The following is a 16,001-nucleotide window of genomic DNA, read 5'->3' as shown; positions in this document are numbered from 1 at the left end:
GGGAGGGGAGGGGAGGGGAAGGGAGGGGAGAGGGGTGGCATGAGAAGGAGCAGCACAGGGCAAGGCTGTGGAACAACCTGAGGCCCCACTGAAAAAACAGAGCCCTCTCCCACAGCTGGCTTCTAGAATGTGAGAGGCTTCCATCTGCAGAAGCAAGGCCTGTGCCCACAGCAATCTCAGGAAGAGGAAGTGCTCCTCTGCGCCTCAGGAGACACACAATGGATGCTGGAGGAGGGCCTTCAGCAGATGCACAGGGGCGGCAGGTCCCCTGGTCCCTAACCCAAAGAGAGTTACCTTTCTGGGGAGGCAAACAGGGGTAGCCAGAACACTATGACTGTCAGGCTGGTGATGGTCAACTCATCGTGAGGTTCCTCAGGGCTCCGTGCCGTCTGCCCTTGCAGCTGATGAGGCAAATGAGAGCGGTCCACAGAAGGTCATTTTCTGAGGAACTGCCACTACAGCCTCAGAGCCCAAGTCAGTGTGGATAACCATAAATGATACAGATACCCCCCGACCAAAAAAAAAAAAAAGAGCCAATACAGCCCTAGTCTCCAAGACAATGATGGGACAGAGATGCCCATCACTGGAGAAGCAGAAACCATAAGGACAAGATATTGGGTAAATATCCCAACAGGGGAGGGATCAATAGGAGAGGAGTGAGGGGAGGAGGGGAGGCGGCAGTGAACCAACCCCAGTGGACGAGAAAACAAAACCCAAGCTGCAGGACCCTACACACCAATGCTTTACACTTGAATGTAGCAGAGCTTGCCAAGGGCAGCAGACGCTGGAGCCTGAAAGCCCACTGCTCTCCTAGGCTTTGCTGAGACGTCCAGTGATGTCCTCGTGTCTATGATATGGCCCTGTCACTGAGCTGGGCCTGACTGTGCTGGAGAAGGTTAAGAAGCTATTTCCATAAAGGGCCAGAGTATTTTAGGCTCTATCGATGTTTATTTTTATTTCGTTGTAAAAACCTCTTCATAGCTTATAGGCAGCAACAATTCAGGTCCAGGTAACCTAGTGGTTACTTAAAGGTTTCTAGTGGGTCCTCCCTCCCATGCCAGGGACTAAACCCAGGGAGGGCTTCAGCTAGCCAAGGCCCTGCCACTGAGCCACATGCTAGTCTGCACTCTGAATACTCATACTGCAGATAAACACGCATTTACTGTTCTGAAGGTCACTCCGTCTGTCCCCAGTCTCTGGGGCATCATTTGTGTTGCAATCCCATGTAATTTGTTTACTAGAAGGAATACATCAGGTTCTGCCTCAAGGCTTTTGCTCCTCCTGAAAGGGACTCTCCACTGAGAGGACCCACACCTCAGGCTGAGGAGCACCACCAGCACACTAGCCTCCTGTTCAGAGCTGGCAAGGCAAGGTGTCCTTGTGCCCTCTTTCCGAGGCTGGAGCTACCGGGCCTCAGGCTCAGCCCAAGCCTGCCAGACCTGGCTTCCTCCAGGACCAGCCTGCATCTGAAACATCTTGGAATAAGGTCTATGCACTCTAGGCGCTGGTGCGCGGGCCCCAAGCCGCCGGCATTGCTGAAGAAGCCAACAATCCTGATGGGACGTGAGGACCAGGTATGGAGGGTTCCTACAGATCACGTTTACCAAAGTCTAGAGGAAGTCTGGGGACTCCTAGCTACAAAGCCCCCACCCCATCTCCAAAGCATGTACTATGTCACTGTCACTTCTAGTGACAGTGACCCCACACTTGGGTAGGGACAATTCTTTAGGAGTCCTGTTCTATTCAGGCATCAAACTTTACTCCATGCAACCGAAGCCATCTTCCTAACAGCGTGTGAAGGGCAGGAGCAGTGTGGACTGGTTCTGTCGCCACGTGCCCTCCCCAGTGACCGCACACACTGTCCTTTCAGCACAGCTGGTTCGTCCATTGGGCCCTTGAAAAACAACTGCTGTGTTTTATCAGTTTGTCTCCTGTTTTTCATGGTGTTAGATTTTTAAAAATTTAAATGCTTATCAATAAGCAGTGGGGGGGGGGGGCTCAAAAAGCCAGAAACTGCTGGTCAGATATGCTGACCCCATAGTCACAGGGACAGGCCAGCTTCAGGCCCAGGAGCACACATGGCAAGTGTCTCTGCCTAGGTCCCACCTAAGAGTCCTAACATGGTGCACCCTGGAAACCTCCACGGGCAGAGGCAGGAGAGCACTACCAGCAATATCTAGTTTCCTTTTCTGGTCTGGACCAATCACAAATAAATCAATTACACAAACTCATTACAGCCAAGCAACGTAGGCTGCTGTCAGTATGGGGCTCTGTGCTGAGATTACACACACACAGTGTTGGGCCCCGTGCTCCTTGGGTATTGTGGCCTACACCCACAGTAGCTCTGACAAGCACACACGTCCTTGTATGGACCAGGAAGGGAAGTATGTCCAGGAAAGAGCAGACCACCTAGGCTCTGTGGAGCCACAGAAGTTAAGTGTTGCCTGTGTGAGGCAGGATTAGGGCGTATGTACACAGTGCTGTCCAACTCTGGTCTGCACCACACTCAGTGATGGGAAGATGAAATGCACTGCACAGGCCCTTTGTTTAAACTCTCAAAGAACACTTGCCCCTCTGTGGCTACAACACAGGCTTGCTTCTACCTCCATCACCAGCAGCTCAGGAGCCAACAGTGAGGCACACCTCACTACTGTGTTCCACGAGACTCGCTGACCTGAATCTTTTCTTATACCTAGACATACCTATCGGCTCAAAGAAAAAGCACAAGGCTGGAGCAAAGTCAATCAGAACAATCTCTGAATATTCTGCTGCAAAGAGAAAAACAAAGAACTGAAAAGCAAGAGAGAGAAACATTTCACTTTTTCTCTGTACCAGGTCTAAGCACCATGGTCAGGGGCATCAACAAGCTGCTTGGCACTGGGTGGGGAGAGCTAGCTAGCTACATGAGCCTTAAAGTCAGGACATACAAGAGATGGGAGAGGGAGGAGTCTGTGTTCCAGGAACATAGGTCAAGAAGCTGACGTCCCCTATTTGAACCGCTCTAGATGGATTCTCTATCCCTTCCTCCCTCCTCCCCCACCGCCACAGCTGCAGACTTATAAGTAAACCTAGTCTTGCTCCAGCCAGATCCAAGCAGGCTGTTGCCATGAGGTGCCTTAAAAGTGGAAGCAGGCTGGGCACTGATGGCAAAGTCAAGGACAAATGACACAGCAGACAAAGTACTAGATGTGGGGTCGGGGAATAACAGATTCCAAAATTAATGCCTGGCAGGTAAAGGTGATGAACTTCAGTGGAGAACACACCTGTAAATGTATCTTAAAATCTTGAAACATACCCTGGGATTGTAGATATGAAGCCATCTATATTTTTCCTGCTGAGAACGGTTGTGCTGTTGGACTGGGGACACAGCTCAGTGGGTAGAGTGCTTGTCTTGCATGCACGACTCTATGGTTCTACTTGGTATGCATGCACTGGGCATGGTGGTGCACAGCTGCAATCCCAGCATTGGAGAAGCTGAGGCAGGAGGATCAGATGCTCAAGTCACCTTCTATTACATAGCAACATTAAGGTCAGGCTACAATACACCAAATCCTGTTCCAAAAGTATAAAAACAATAATGGCCATGCTCAACTCTCTAGGTTCCTGGGACAGCTGTGTAGAAAGCCAGGCCGGCTGATTCTGACTCTGGAGCCCAGTGGCATCCAAGTGTACACACGTCCTGTGTCCGTGAACTGCTGATCCTGCCCAGCATGTGCCAGCTGGTCTACCCTAGCTAGAGGGCTGGAGACTTGACCTGGCCAGGTGTCAAATCAGTTCCACCTAACGATCGGGGAAACAACTGCTTCCTGGATGCACACACCAGCCTCAGGCCCTGGGCCAGTTTTCAGTGAGTCTTCGGCTTCTTGCTGAAGTAATGATAAAAACACGGACAAGCCACTGAGTTGCTGCCAACCAACTGAAAAACACATTTTGTCCTGCCAGACTCGTGGATGCCAGAAACATGACAACCTCCTCTTTCCTGGCTTTGCTGCTCTCTCCCCTTGTTCACAGTGCATGCTTCTCTTGAACATCTTCCAAAGTCTAGTAAAGAATTGAGTGTCCTTCACCTGTCTTACGCAGCGTTGTGCCATGCAGGGTAGAGTCAGAGACTACATGCAACACACACAATGTCAACATGGAAGGTAAGGTAGGGGACATTCCCATTAGGGGCCAGGTTAGCACACCTCAAACCACGCAGAATAACAACTGAACTGAACTATGGAACCGACCAACCAGTGGGCCCATGATCTCAAGGCTCAGAGATAACCCTAAGCGGTTGCTTTTGCTTAAAAAAAAATTCCTGGGTTGCAAGCAACAGGGTAAAATTCACATTCAAAAAACGTAAACGGGTAGATTTCAAAGCCACTCCAGTTGTATTAGGGTTATATGGATTTTTGTTTTGCTCAAACGTCAAAGAGTTTGAGAAGAAGCCTACCATCTGTGTAGCAAGACTAACTGGACTTTTTAAAAGTTTACTGGATTTGGAAAAGGTTCTTGGAGCCAATGGCCTAAATGTGTTTCAGCAACTCTGAGAGATCAGGCTGGGTGTTTACCACAGCGTTTGTTTCTAGGAGACTAAGCAAACATCCATTAACAAAATATTTCAGATCCACGCGCTCCTGAGAACACACTCACTAGCCTGACGCTAGCCAGACACATCTGTTAGGAGACCAGTCCAGGCAGGCACTTTGGAGGAATATCAAGACTGACGCATGGATAGAGACTCTCAGGCAACTGCTGGCTGGATGTAAGTGACAACCAGGAACCTGCTGTAGCATGTGACATCAGCACCCCAGAGAGGGAGAGGGAAACTCAAAGCCTGCATGGGAAACCCAGTGCTCTGGTCTGCATGTGGCACCCACAGTTCTACACCTTCCCACCTATCCATGAATGTGGCAAAGACCCTAGAGCTTCTAGACCCAGGAGAGGGTACCGACCACCTCCTATCTTGACCTCTGATCTAGGTTCCTGGTTGTCAGGTGTGGTCCCAGGTAACATAAAGGCTGTGCCTTTATTGGTCTCACCTTCGTTCAGGGGATGCTTGGGATGCCCTGAAGCTGTCTGATGGTTTCATATGGACCAATGAGGTCCTTGAGCAAAGGAAAGCACTGGTGACAACAGCCACACCGCTGAGAACATCAGAGGGAGCAGAGTTAGAGCCTCTTGTGGCACCCACATATGACAGGCCCACACAGGAGGAGGCCACCCATGGCTCTGCGATGACAGGGTTGTCATTATACAAAGGCTGAGAATTTTCTGAGTATTCTACACAAGTCACTCTGTGTGTGTGTGTGTTCATCAGATGCTGAATGTTGTAAGACTGCTCAACGGCCAAGACGATCTGTGAACCCTGACGACTCAGCCCCAGGCAGTCGTGTCTGACATTAGCAAGCCTCTTCAGGGCATGGCAGGAGATGGGACAACAGACTGCACAGCAGCCCAAACTGCATTCTTAAATGCTCCCTGGTTACGGGGTACATTTTGTTCCCTACCTTTCAGCACCCTACTCCTCTCTCTTAGTACCCCTTCCCCAGCCCCTACACACATACACACATCTGTTTGTCTCTCCCAAGATGTGGACTGGGCTCCTCCCCACAGACCACTTTCACCAAACCTAAGATGACTCCATCAAAAGTAAATGGGCAACAGAAGCTCTGAGCTTCTCTCAGGAACGAAGAGTTGAGACCTGCCGTCTGCACACCCCAGTTAGCCAGGAGCACTGGCAGATTTTTTGGGATTCAGGCTCTAAGAGTTTAGTTTCCGGGTGTAAGTTATGAGAGTGTATTATGCTATCCTCTAGGGGGGAGGGGTTGCTCCATCAGATGGGCTGTGCCTTCTTCTAAGAGTCAACTGCCACTGGTGGGCCTGTAGACTGCTGATACTTTCTCAAAGGAAGAAGAGACTGGGAGGTCACTGGACCCTCACCTGAGAGTCCAGCCACATCTCCTAGCCATTTGATTACAACTGGTTCTAACTGCACACGGCCTCAGTTATCTCCAGAGCGGACAGTACATGTAGGCTTAGAAAGGTGAATGAGAAGGGGGCTTCATCTACATGGCTATGGGGAGGCCATCACTCATGCTGGGTAAAGACTTTCCAGCATGGCTGCCCTGGGTCATCACTCCTGCCCTCACACCCACACATGCTCTGTAAGGAAGCCCCAAGCTCTCTTGTTGGTTCTTCAGGGAGAACCGTGGTGGAACCATGCTTGGTGGAGCTTGTCACTGGAAGAGGGCAGCATCATTTAGGGCTCCCAGGGCATCTCTCACAACAGAGACCTTCTGACCCAGTTCACTCTTAAGACAACCAGCCCTCCATATACCCCTGCTGCACACCCACGGATCCAGCCAAGCACAGATCAAAAATGCCCCTCACTGTAGGTCAGACCTACTGAGCATGCCTGATGCTTCCTCACACCATCATTACCAAAACAACTTCAAACTACAACACATGTGGCATTTGCACACATCGTGTGTGGGCTCCTCCACCTCCCTCCAGTGCTTCAGAGGAAAGACACTGCCATCCCCATCCTAGCCAAAGATCCACCTTGGATTATCCCCCACTACTCTGATTTTCTTGGGTTACTTTGTGGAAAAATGGGTGACTTGGGAGCAGACTTCTGATTGGCTGTTTTCCGACTGGGGTGGCGTGGGGAGAAGAAACCTGATGTGGGGATCTCCAGGCTGCTGTCTGTGCACCCTCACTGTATGTGGTTGAGGTCACCGTGCATAAGGCCACTGTGTATACAACTGCTAGGATAGCCAGGAGAGCACAGAATCAGGGCTGGGGCAGAGAGGTGGATCCAGGTCTCCTGGACGTGTGTCTCCATCACCAAGCAACTGGGCAAGCACCTACTGTCTGTCAGAGTAGACATATCTAGGGCAACCACAATCTTGAAGCTTCTGCCTACAAATTTGAACAGGTTAAGAGACAATGAAAAAGGTCAGTGACAAGAGGAACACGTTTCTTATGAATTATGCCCATGTGGATTGGAACAGCGGGGCCACGTGCTCCCATCCACACCTGGATGCAGTAGCTCTTCTTTCCTGAAGTTGTAGCCAGTGACAGTCACTCTTGGAGTGAGACTTGCCCTCCTCCCTCTTCAGGCAGTGAGTGAATCTTACAGCAGGCAGGCAGGCGGCCTCAGCCTCCATTTAGTGTGTGTGGGTTTGTTTACTCTGGATCTGGGTAACAGAAGGTGGTTTGCAGACAATACAACTTCAGCCCACAGTTCTAGCCCTGTGCCATCAGCAGACTGCGGCTGGAAGCATCAGCTGGGGGTGATCGATGTTCTCACTGCCATTCTCAGCTTTGCTGATGTCAACCTCAAAGCCATCTACTGGATCCATCCCTACAGAAACACCAAGGCCTCGAGGACGGCAACTCTCAGGCAGGAGGAAACAACACCCAAAGAGGGCGGCCCAGGGCCCAGGGCCTATCATCCCTGGAGGACACAGCAAGTGTCCTGGGATGACACACGATTCCCAACACCTCCCACATGCTGTTGACAAGCTGTTTCTCTATTTCCTTCCCTACAGGGAGTTAAAATTCCATGAAACACATGGGCTTGGTATGAGGGAAGGCAGGGTACACAGTGAATGCTAAGCACTTAACACATGAGAGGGACCTGACATTACACAGCCCAAACACCCGTTCACAACTCTAATTAGCAGCTATTAATAGGACATTGAAGGGAGGTGTGAGGGTCACACCCAGCCTGGTCCTGTCCTGTGGGACTCAAGAGCCAGCAGTGTTAACCAACCCAGGTCCAGGGGAACAGATGAAGCTGAGCCCGCCCTCCATAGCTCTGAGTACACTGGTGACAGGCTGCCGCTGCTGCCGCCGCCGCCGCCACCACCACCACCACCACCACCACCACCACCACCACCACCACCACCACCACCACCACCACCAAGACCTGCCCTGCCTGCCTACTAAAGTAACCAAACTCGCCTAGGGATATCACTTCTGCTTTTAGCCACTGGATCTAGTTTTTTGCAACAGCAGCCCTGGGACTCTGGTATCATACATCACCTCTCTCTCTCTGCCTCCCCCACCCACACACACACATACACACTCACAAATACACTCACTCACACATAAAGGAGACCACCCATACAATAGCTGCACTCTTTCAGCTCCTTCCAGGGATCACAGACTCCCTGCCGAGATAAACCGGTTTCCCCTAAGTCACTAATTAAAAGTAGCATTAAATAGAATGCATAAAGTGTTTTTTCTTGACTACATCTCCCAGGCTTTCAAGTCACTCTCTTCTCTCATGGAATAAGATGCCAACTAAAAAGGTGCCACTCAAGAAGAGAGAATTGAGCCACCCTGTATGGTGACACTGAGAGGCACCTGAAGAAAACAGTCCAGGGTGACTGCACCTGAGATGTTTCTGTCAGGAGGCCGAGCTCTTCTCCAAGAGTGATGTTCTGTTTTAAGCTCCTCACCACATTATCCCTCCCATTACCCAAACCTCCCAGGGGCAAGACAGGATCACAGTGCGGTGGTCTGAATATGCTTGGCCCAGGGAGTGGCTCTATTAAGAGGTGTGGCCTTGTTAGAGTAGGTTTGGCCTTGCTGGGGGAAGTGCATCACTATGGGGTTGGGCTTTGAGACCCTATGCTCAAGCTCTGCCCAGTGCAGACGAGAGCCTCTTCCTAGCTGCCTGCAGGGGGAATCCTTTCCTGGCCGCCTGTGGATCAAGATATAGAACTCTCAGCTCCCTCTCCAGCACCACGTCTGCCTGCATGCCACCATGCTTTCTCCCACGATGAAGATGGACTGCACCTCTGAAACTGTAAGCCAGCTCCAATTAAATGTTTCCCTTTACAAGAGTTGCCTTGGTCATGGTGTCTCTTTACCTCAATGAAACCCTCCCTAACTAAGACACACAGCAAAGGATATTTATGTATGTATTAAGCCAGAGGAACAACCCTGTGCCACCATGAACCAGAATGGGGAGAATCCAGTGAGTTGCACAGACTGGCAGAAATAGCCATGTGGATGGCAGAGTGGTAGCTGTTCAGCTGACCGCTCTAGCAGTCATGGGGGATTTCTGTGACATGGACATGGTTTGAGTGTCTCCAAAGGGCTGTTTCCCAACAATGGAGGGTGATGAATCCGTTAGCAGATGGGTTATAGTGCAGGGAAACTGCGGCCCTTGAAAGAGATTGATGTGGGTCTGGGAGGATGATGGCTCATTCTCAGTAGAAAGGGTTCTTGCAAAGATCAAGCTGTCCACATCCCACACTCAAATCTCCTGTCTCAGCATGCAGTCCACTGTCATACAAGCTCTGGCTAAGCTGCCACCATAAGGCCCTCAACAGACCCCAAACATGTATCTGCCCAATCGTGGACCTTCAGTTGCTCAAATTGTGGGCTAAAATAAACCCGATTTCTTTCTAAAGCAAAGAGGGTTTCCGTTATATCAGGGGAAAATGGCATGTCACAAAGGACAAATCAGAAGGCGACTGCAACACAAAGACATTGGAGGGTTGCAGAGGTCACTCCAATCCCAAAGTTCCAGCCAGGCACCAACCACACCTGTCCTCCTGAGCTGCGCCCTTCCACCTGTGTCCTACCGAGTCACTGAGCCAGCTCTCAGATCCTCAGAGGCAGAGGATAGCTGCCATCTGCTGCATTCCAGGCAGGAACACATGGGTGGATGCTGGGACGCAGAGCTGCCAAGTCAAGGGGCTTCCAGGCACACAGTTCTCCTCATTCACAGATGCAGCTGAGTATCCTGTTGGGTACTCCTGGGCATGACGCTGCTCAAAGCTCCCCCAGGACACAGAACAATCACCCTGAGCCCAAGGTTCACAGAAAGAGGACACACATATTGGTAGGCAGGGGAGGGTGTGAGAGGCAGCCTAAATTCTGTCTCCCAGATCCAGGAGTCCTCAGCTATGTGTCTGCCAATGTGATGATATATTCTCACTCTGTGGATGGGGGTTGGGGGGGGGGTGTTAGCAACCGATGAGGTCATCTCACAGGATACAATTTTTACTTCTGATGTGTGAATGTTCTAAAGAAACAGCTCTGTGTTGATCAAAATAGAAGGTCATATTCTACACTGCAAATAAATCAAGTCTGACACAGGCGTGTTAGGATGGACTGAATGTCCAATGGGAAAGTGGCAGAAACCACAATAATGACCAAGTGTAGATGTGGCCCAGCCTCTTCCTTTAGAACCAGCAACTTCAGCACAACCTACCTCTAAAACCGCTAGACCTCTGAGCCACATCGTGACAGCAAGAGAACCTGAGGCTGGCCTGGAACTTCTAGCAATCCTAGCTTAGATGCTGGAGATGTTCAAATCAGAGCTGCCTGGAAAAGGCAAATGCTTATCTTGCAGTTGAGTTGGCTGTACACCCATGGTAGCTGGTTTCACCAGTTGTACAATGGTGAGTCTCACACACAGAAGCCCCTAGTTCAAAGCACTCCAGACTCCTAGTCAAGCTGGCTGTAGTGACCACTCACACTCAGGCATATGAAGAAAGTGTAGCCCTGGATGGGTCTTGGGGGGAAGATACTAAATTGCTCCCTTCTCCACTCTGTGGGTTCCAAGCATCTGGGTCTGTAGTCCCCACAAACCAGAGCCTTCGTCCCTTTGGTCTCATCCATAAACCTCTGTTTGGATCCCCTCCTCCCCCCAGACCATCATTCTACAGAGAGAATTTTAAAAGTGGGCGTTTCTCTGATGGGGCAGCCATGAGGCTTTAAAAACATGGTAGAAAACTACTGCAGGGTGAAAGCAGAGCCCCAAGCAGGCCCCTCAGAACTCTGTTCTTTCTAGATGGTTCTACAGTCTTTAGGACAAGAGTTAAGGGGCTGAAACATGTGTTACAGGGGACACGTGAAGCTACTTCGGACTACTACTCAAGAGACAGCTAAGGGACGAAACAGGGTGAGATGCTGAACTTAGGAAAAAGGTGGATGAGACAGAGTAGGATGAGACACAGAACAGGGTGGAGGGGAGCGCTACAGTACAGGGTGGTGCCTCTCCTCTCTCCAGAACGAGACAAGCACCGCATGAAGAAAACATATAGTTACCTGCGTCCATATCTGCAAAGAATGGAACAGCCAGTAAGAAAAAGAAGGAACCAGAAATTCAGTGTCTCAGAGTTGGATTTCAAAAGGTTACATGGGGAGAAAATAACAGTTCAGGAAGTGGCTTGTGGGCTATGCTTGCATTAGGGGGACTAGAGGGCTTCCTTCCTCCTACCATTGTCATAAAGCTACTTAGAGAAAAAAATAAATAAATAAAAAAAAGGAACAGAACCACAGTAAGACATGGGTATGTCAACAGAAGAATCAAAATGTCTAATGGCAAAAATAAAAAATGCCTAACTCACATGCAAAATGATTACATGTTTGTAATACAATATAAAGGGAAACATACTTAGACACGTGGCAGGGTGATCTGGATTGTATTAGAAATGCTGGTGTCTGTGACTGAGCAGCACCACACGGTCAAGTGTCCAGTTCAGAATGGTGTCTGACCAATACTCAAAGGGGTGGCACCGGACTAAGGACACGCTTTACAGAGTGAATGTACTCCAGAACACCTCACGGTGGTTAATGCTCAAAACGCTGGAGTGGATGCGCTAGAACCCCAATGGGAGGGAGCATATACCTAAGTCTCTTTGCTGCTTGGTGGCTTTCTTATGACTTTAGCATGGGTCATCGATGATTTAGAATATGCTAAGGAGAAAATTGAAAGCCTGAACTCTAAGCTGGTAACTAACCACCTGCCGAACAGCATACCTTCTGGAGATTCCTCCTGCACGTACGTGCCTGTCAGGTACCGGTGCACCAGCGCAGACTTGCCGCTGGCCAGGTTACCCACAATTCCCTGCGACAAAAAAATAAGACAGCAGTTAGAGGTGATTTTTTTTTTTTTTTTTGCATGTGTGGTCATAATCTCCCTGCTGAAATGTTGAAGAGACACTCAGAAATGAATGCAGTGACTCCTTCTATCGGAGATGGAATCAAACCCAAATTAGCAGCTCCTGTCCAATAGTGCTGGATACTGTTAGGGCGTCAGCATGCTGGCGTTCTTCTGGGAAGACCCCTGCTTGCTTTATCTGGCACATGTGCAATGGCTCAACTGTCCACGAGGATAGGTGCCTCCCTATCTATACTAAGGAGGAAAGGTTCCATGGGACAGGATGCTACGAACGGTCATGCGTAGTAGATAGGGCCATCTGGGGTGTTCCACCCTAAGAAGGTAAACATGGGAAAGACTTGGAGGCAGGGGTAACTGGGATGGGGGAGGGAGGCAGAGCCCATAGAGAACAGACAGCAAGCCTGTCTCTCAGAAACACACAACCAAGAGAAAAACCACAGTCAAGCTGTGGCCAGGACAACTCAGGTGATCACAGTGAGTAGAAAATAACACTGGCAGGCAGGATCGGGCACCTGGCCTGTGCGGGAGCCCTGCCCTTACCCCCACAGTCGCTCTGGGGAGCTGCTGCCTTGTGCATTCAACTCTTTGCTCAACAATCACATATCCATCCCCAGTCCCAACTGCCCCCACAGCCGGTGTGACTATCCCTGCACCTGCAGGCTGTCCTGGCCCTCTCACCATGCTTGCACCCCCCCCCCCCCGGGCTTCCTACTTCCTGGCTTTGAATCCTATATCCACAGGCGGCCAACCTTCTCTCTATGGACTTGCTGTCTCCAGGTGAGTAGAACTTTCCACACTGACTGATCACAGACCCAAATCCTACTCTAACTCAGGATCCACAGCCAGTTCAGAAATCACAGCCTTCTGGTTCTGTTCAGAAACCACAACCTTCGAGGTCCACCCTTGGGCTTCTGAAAGTTTAAGTCCCCAGGCCCCAGATGTTATATGGGGGTGGGGAGGAGCTGAGAGGGGACTGGTCACAAGAACACTGTCCATATGGGATCAAATGTACATTTGAAAGTAGCCCAGCAAGGACTCTACCTGTGATCTACAGGGGAGATGACACCCCCCCCCCTCCGCCCAGTCCTCACCAGCTCCCAAATCTGTAGATGCCTTTGATTCCCAACCTCTAGAACTATGAACATGGGTTTTACACCGTAACGCCACGCCCTCACCTGGAGCCAGCAAGATGCCCTCAGGCCCTGGCTCCTGCCTTTTCCTGCTGTACAACAGTGTTTAGCAGATCTCAGTGTGAGGCTGTGACTTCCAGCCCCTTATGGGAAAACACTGTGTCTCCCTCATCTTGTTCTCCACCTTCAAGGCACCCAGCCCAAGGAAGATGCACAGCCCCATGGACTCCGAGTATAAATGGCTGATGCGTGACTAACGCAGTGAATATAAAGGAGCTTTCTCTACCCTTGAGGGCTGGGCTGAGGACCAGAGCATGTGGACAGTTCCTGCACAAAGAAAAAGTCATCTCCCCCTCCAAGGCCAGCCTGCATCTTCCTACCTTGAGCCTCCACAGTTTGAGAATATCTGCCTATTAATTATTCTTTTGCTCAAGGGCACCTGCTGTTTGTCAGCTTCAAGCTGAGAAAATCCAAGCCAGTATATGCCACAGAAATGAAATTTTTAATTAAGATTACTTTCTCTTCCTGGAAGAAATGTTCCCCTACCCAGCACTGTGCAGCTGGGCTTTCTCTGTGTGGTGACACCAGACACTCTTTCCTGTAACAGTGGGCATTGGTACCGCGTATTCCTGAGCAGGCCAGTGCCGCCCAAAAGAGGTTTCTTTGGCCCCTGCACCCATCTCATAGGTTGTGAGCTGCACCATTTCAACTTGAAACACTGGTAGAACTACCATCTGTTAGGATGTGGGCCTCCTGGGGAACTGTGACAACCGCTCCTGAACGTCACTTGCGGAAGAGAAAATAATTCAGCTTGGGTCCAAGGGCTTCATGGGCATAGAGGAGTGCCCTGGTAATGTCCACGCTAGGTATCTCAGGCAGGAGAAGGTGGCAGGCTGTCAGTCAGGGCTCTGTGCCTCATGCTGCCATACTCCCGGAAGACGCAGAGCATAGCACCTTTATAATCTCAATCCTCCAGCATCCTGTGTTTTCTACTCAGCTACTAAACAGCAATCTGCTGTAAAAATGGAACCTCTCAGCTAAAAATCCCAGCTGAGAGTATAAGCAAAATACATGGTGGCACCTCTGCATCGTCTGCCCACTGCTTCCACCCCAGTGGAGGCACGGAGCCTGTGTAGCCTGGCACCAATCTGCAGTGCTGAAAACAACTGCAGCACAACTTCCGAGACCACAGGCAGAGCCCGCCACTCTCCCAGAAGCAAAAAGTGAACCGTATGTATGTCCTGATGGGTACTGAAAGACTCCCTGAGAAATACTCCATAAAAGGCCCATTGGAGACTCAGTGACATCACCCAGGGCTGCATTTCCAAGCAGGATGAGGGTCCCACAGTGATGACCTAAAGGGCCACCTGTCTGTCTCGGGTGCTGCATGAGGGCAGAAACAATGACATCCCCGTGGGCATGGGGAGGGAAATGCTTCACAGAACAAAGAAGTGCTTCTTCAGACCTGAGCATCCTCACCAGGCAAGAACAGGCTAAGGTGCCCTTGACAATGAGGTACCTGCTGATGCAGCCACAAGAGGGCGCCCACCACAGCAGAGTGCCTGGCCATCCTCAAAACACAGATGAGCCCTAGATCTCAAGTGAGCTTTAAGAAAGTCACATTTAGAAGACCCTACACTGTCTCTTTAAATGCTAATACTTGCTAGACACACCGATGCTTACCTTAGAAAACCATATACCAGAAAATAAGGTCTTGGAAGCAACAATTCTCAATTACTATTGGCTGATAAAAATATGTGGACCGAACCAAGCATGGTGGCACAAGCCTGTATAATTCTAGCCTTTGGGAGGCTGAAGAAGAACGGTGGTGAATTAAAAGCCAGCCTGGGCTACATGGTAAGCTTCATGGCAGCTGAGATTACATATAAGATGCTGTCTTAAAAAGCCCAAGCCAACCAAACTAAACCCATTCAGGCTGTCAACCTGCAGCACCTTTAACTCCCAGGAAGTTTATCAGGAAGATGAGGATCAATACCTCCTGGCTCCCAGCCATCTCTTGTGCTGCTGGGAGGTTGAAGCACTCCACCCCGCTGTTGCTCTGACTTAAATGGACACATGAGGCCAGAGGCTACAACAGTAGGGACAGATATACAGATATACAGCGCTCTCTGAGAGAGAGCTTCTGGCTTCGAGTCCCAGCTCTACCCGACTGTAGATGGCTTCTGGGTAAGCTCTTCCATGTCTCAAACCTTACCTGTGACACAGGTTGACAACAGGGCCTCCCCGTCATGAATAATTGTGAGGACGGAAGGCCATAATTACATGGAACCTGCAGGCAGAGCATGCCCAGTGGAGTATATGCTTCATAAACACCTCATGAAAACACTGCGGCCTTGTTAATTGGCACTGAATCTAGAACCAGAGGGGTCAGTGCCCGAGTTTCTTGCCAGGAGTATCTGAAACTGGCTAACCTGTACAAAAAGGTCCTGTTAATGGCACTGGCACCCACCCCTGTGTCACTCATTAGGTATTTGCAGAACACTTTAAATACTGTACAGGTTATAGAAGCTATGAAACAGAGCAGACAGACCAAGCAGCTACTTCAGAGCCAGTCTCACAGAACCCCAGAGGCTGGGAGGAGAGCTGTCTTCCCTAAGTGAATAACCCCATTGGGGGCCATTGCTGAGACACACCAGAGTCCTGGAGGAAGTGGCTTACTTCCATCTCAGGTGTGAGACACAGAAGTCCTTATCCCATCCTCTCAGCATCACAAAGGTGGGGACCTTGGAAGTTCAGGTGGGTCACTGGAGAAATGGGGAGGAAGAGTGAGCATAGAGGGAAAACGCACAGTGAGTGGGTGGGCCCAACTGAGGGTCTTCACCATCCGAAGCCGTCTTTCAGCGGGTAAATTATGGAGCCCAGCAACAGGAGAGGGAGAGAGAGACAGAGACAGACAGAGACAGAGAGAAGAGAAGAGAAGAGAAGAGAAGAGAAGA

The 16,001-nt window shown here is 50.2% G+C and overlaps 1 protein-coding gene across 7 annotated transcripts in view; it reads right to left on the bottom strand.

Moving 5' to 3' along the window:
• Positions 1 to 16,001, bottom strand: part of Agap1 (ArfGAP with GTPase domain, ankyrin repeat and PH domain 1) — a 435,940-nt gene that overhangs the window by 269,411 nt on the left and 150,528 nt on the right. For 4 of the 7 annotated variants that reach the window (XM_029480713.1, XM_029480722.1, XM_029480700.1 and 1 more), the window contains exons 3-4: positions 11,773 to 11,860; positions 11,059 to 11,070 (exon numbers count right to left, since the gene is read on the bottom strand). In XM_029480713.1, the coding sequence (XP_029336573.1) occupies positions 11,059 to 11,070; positions 11,773 to 11,860 (100 nt within the window). The remainder of the gene's footprint in view (positions 1 to 11,058; positions 11,071 to 11,772; positions 11,861 to 16,001) is intronic. The other 3 variants (XM_021160509.2, XM_021160592.2, XM_029480701.1) reach the window with 1 other exon arrangement.

Source organism: Mus caroli, chromosome 1, assembly GCF_900094665.2.
Source record: "Mus caroli chromosome 1, CAROLI_EIJ_v1.1, whole genome shotgun sequence".
Classification (NCBI taxonomy): domain Eukaryota; kingdom Metazoa; phylum Chordata; class Mammalia; order Rodentia; family Muridae; genus Mus; species Mus caroli.
This window is presented reverse-complemented; position numbering and strand designations above follow the sequence as displayed.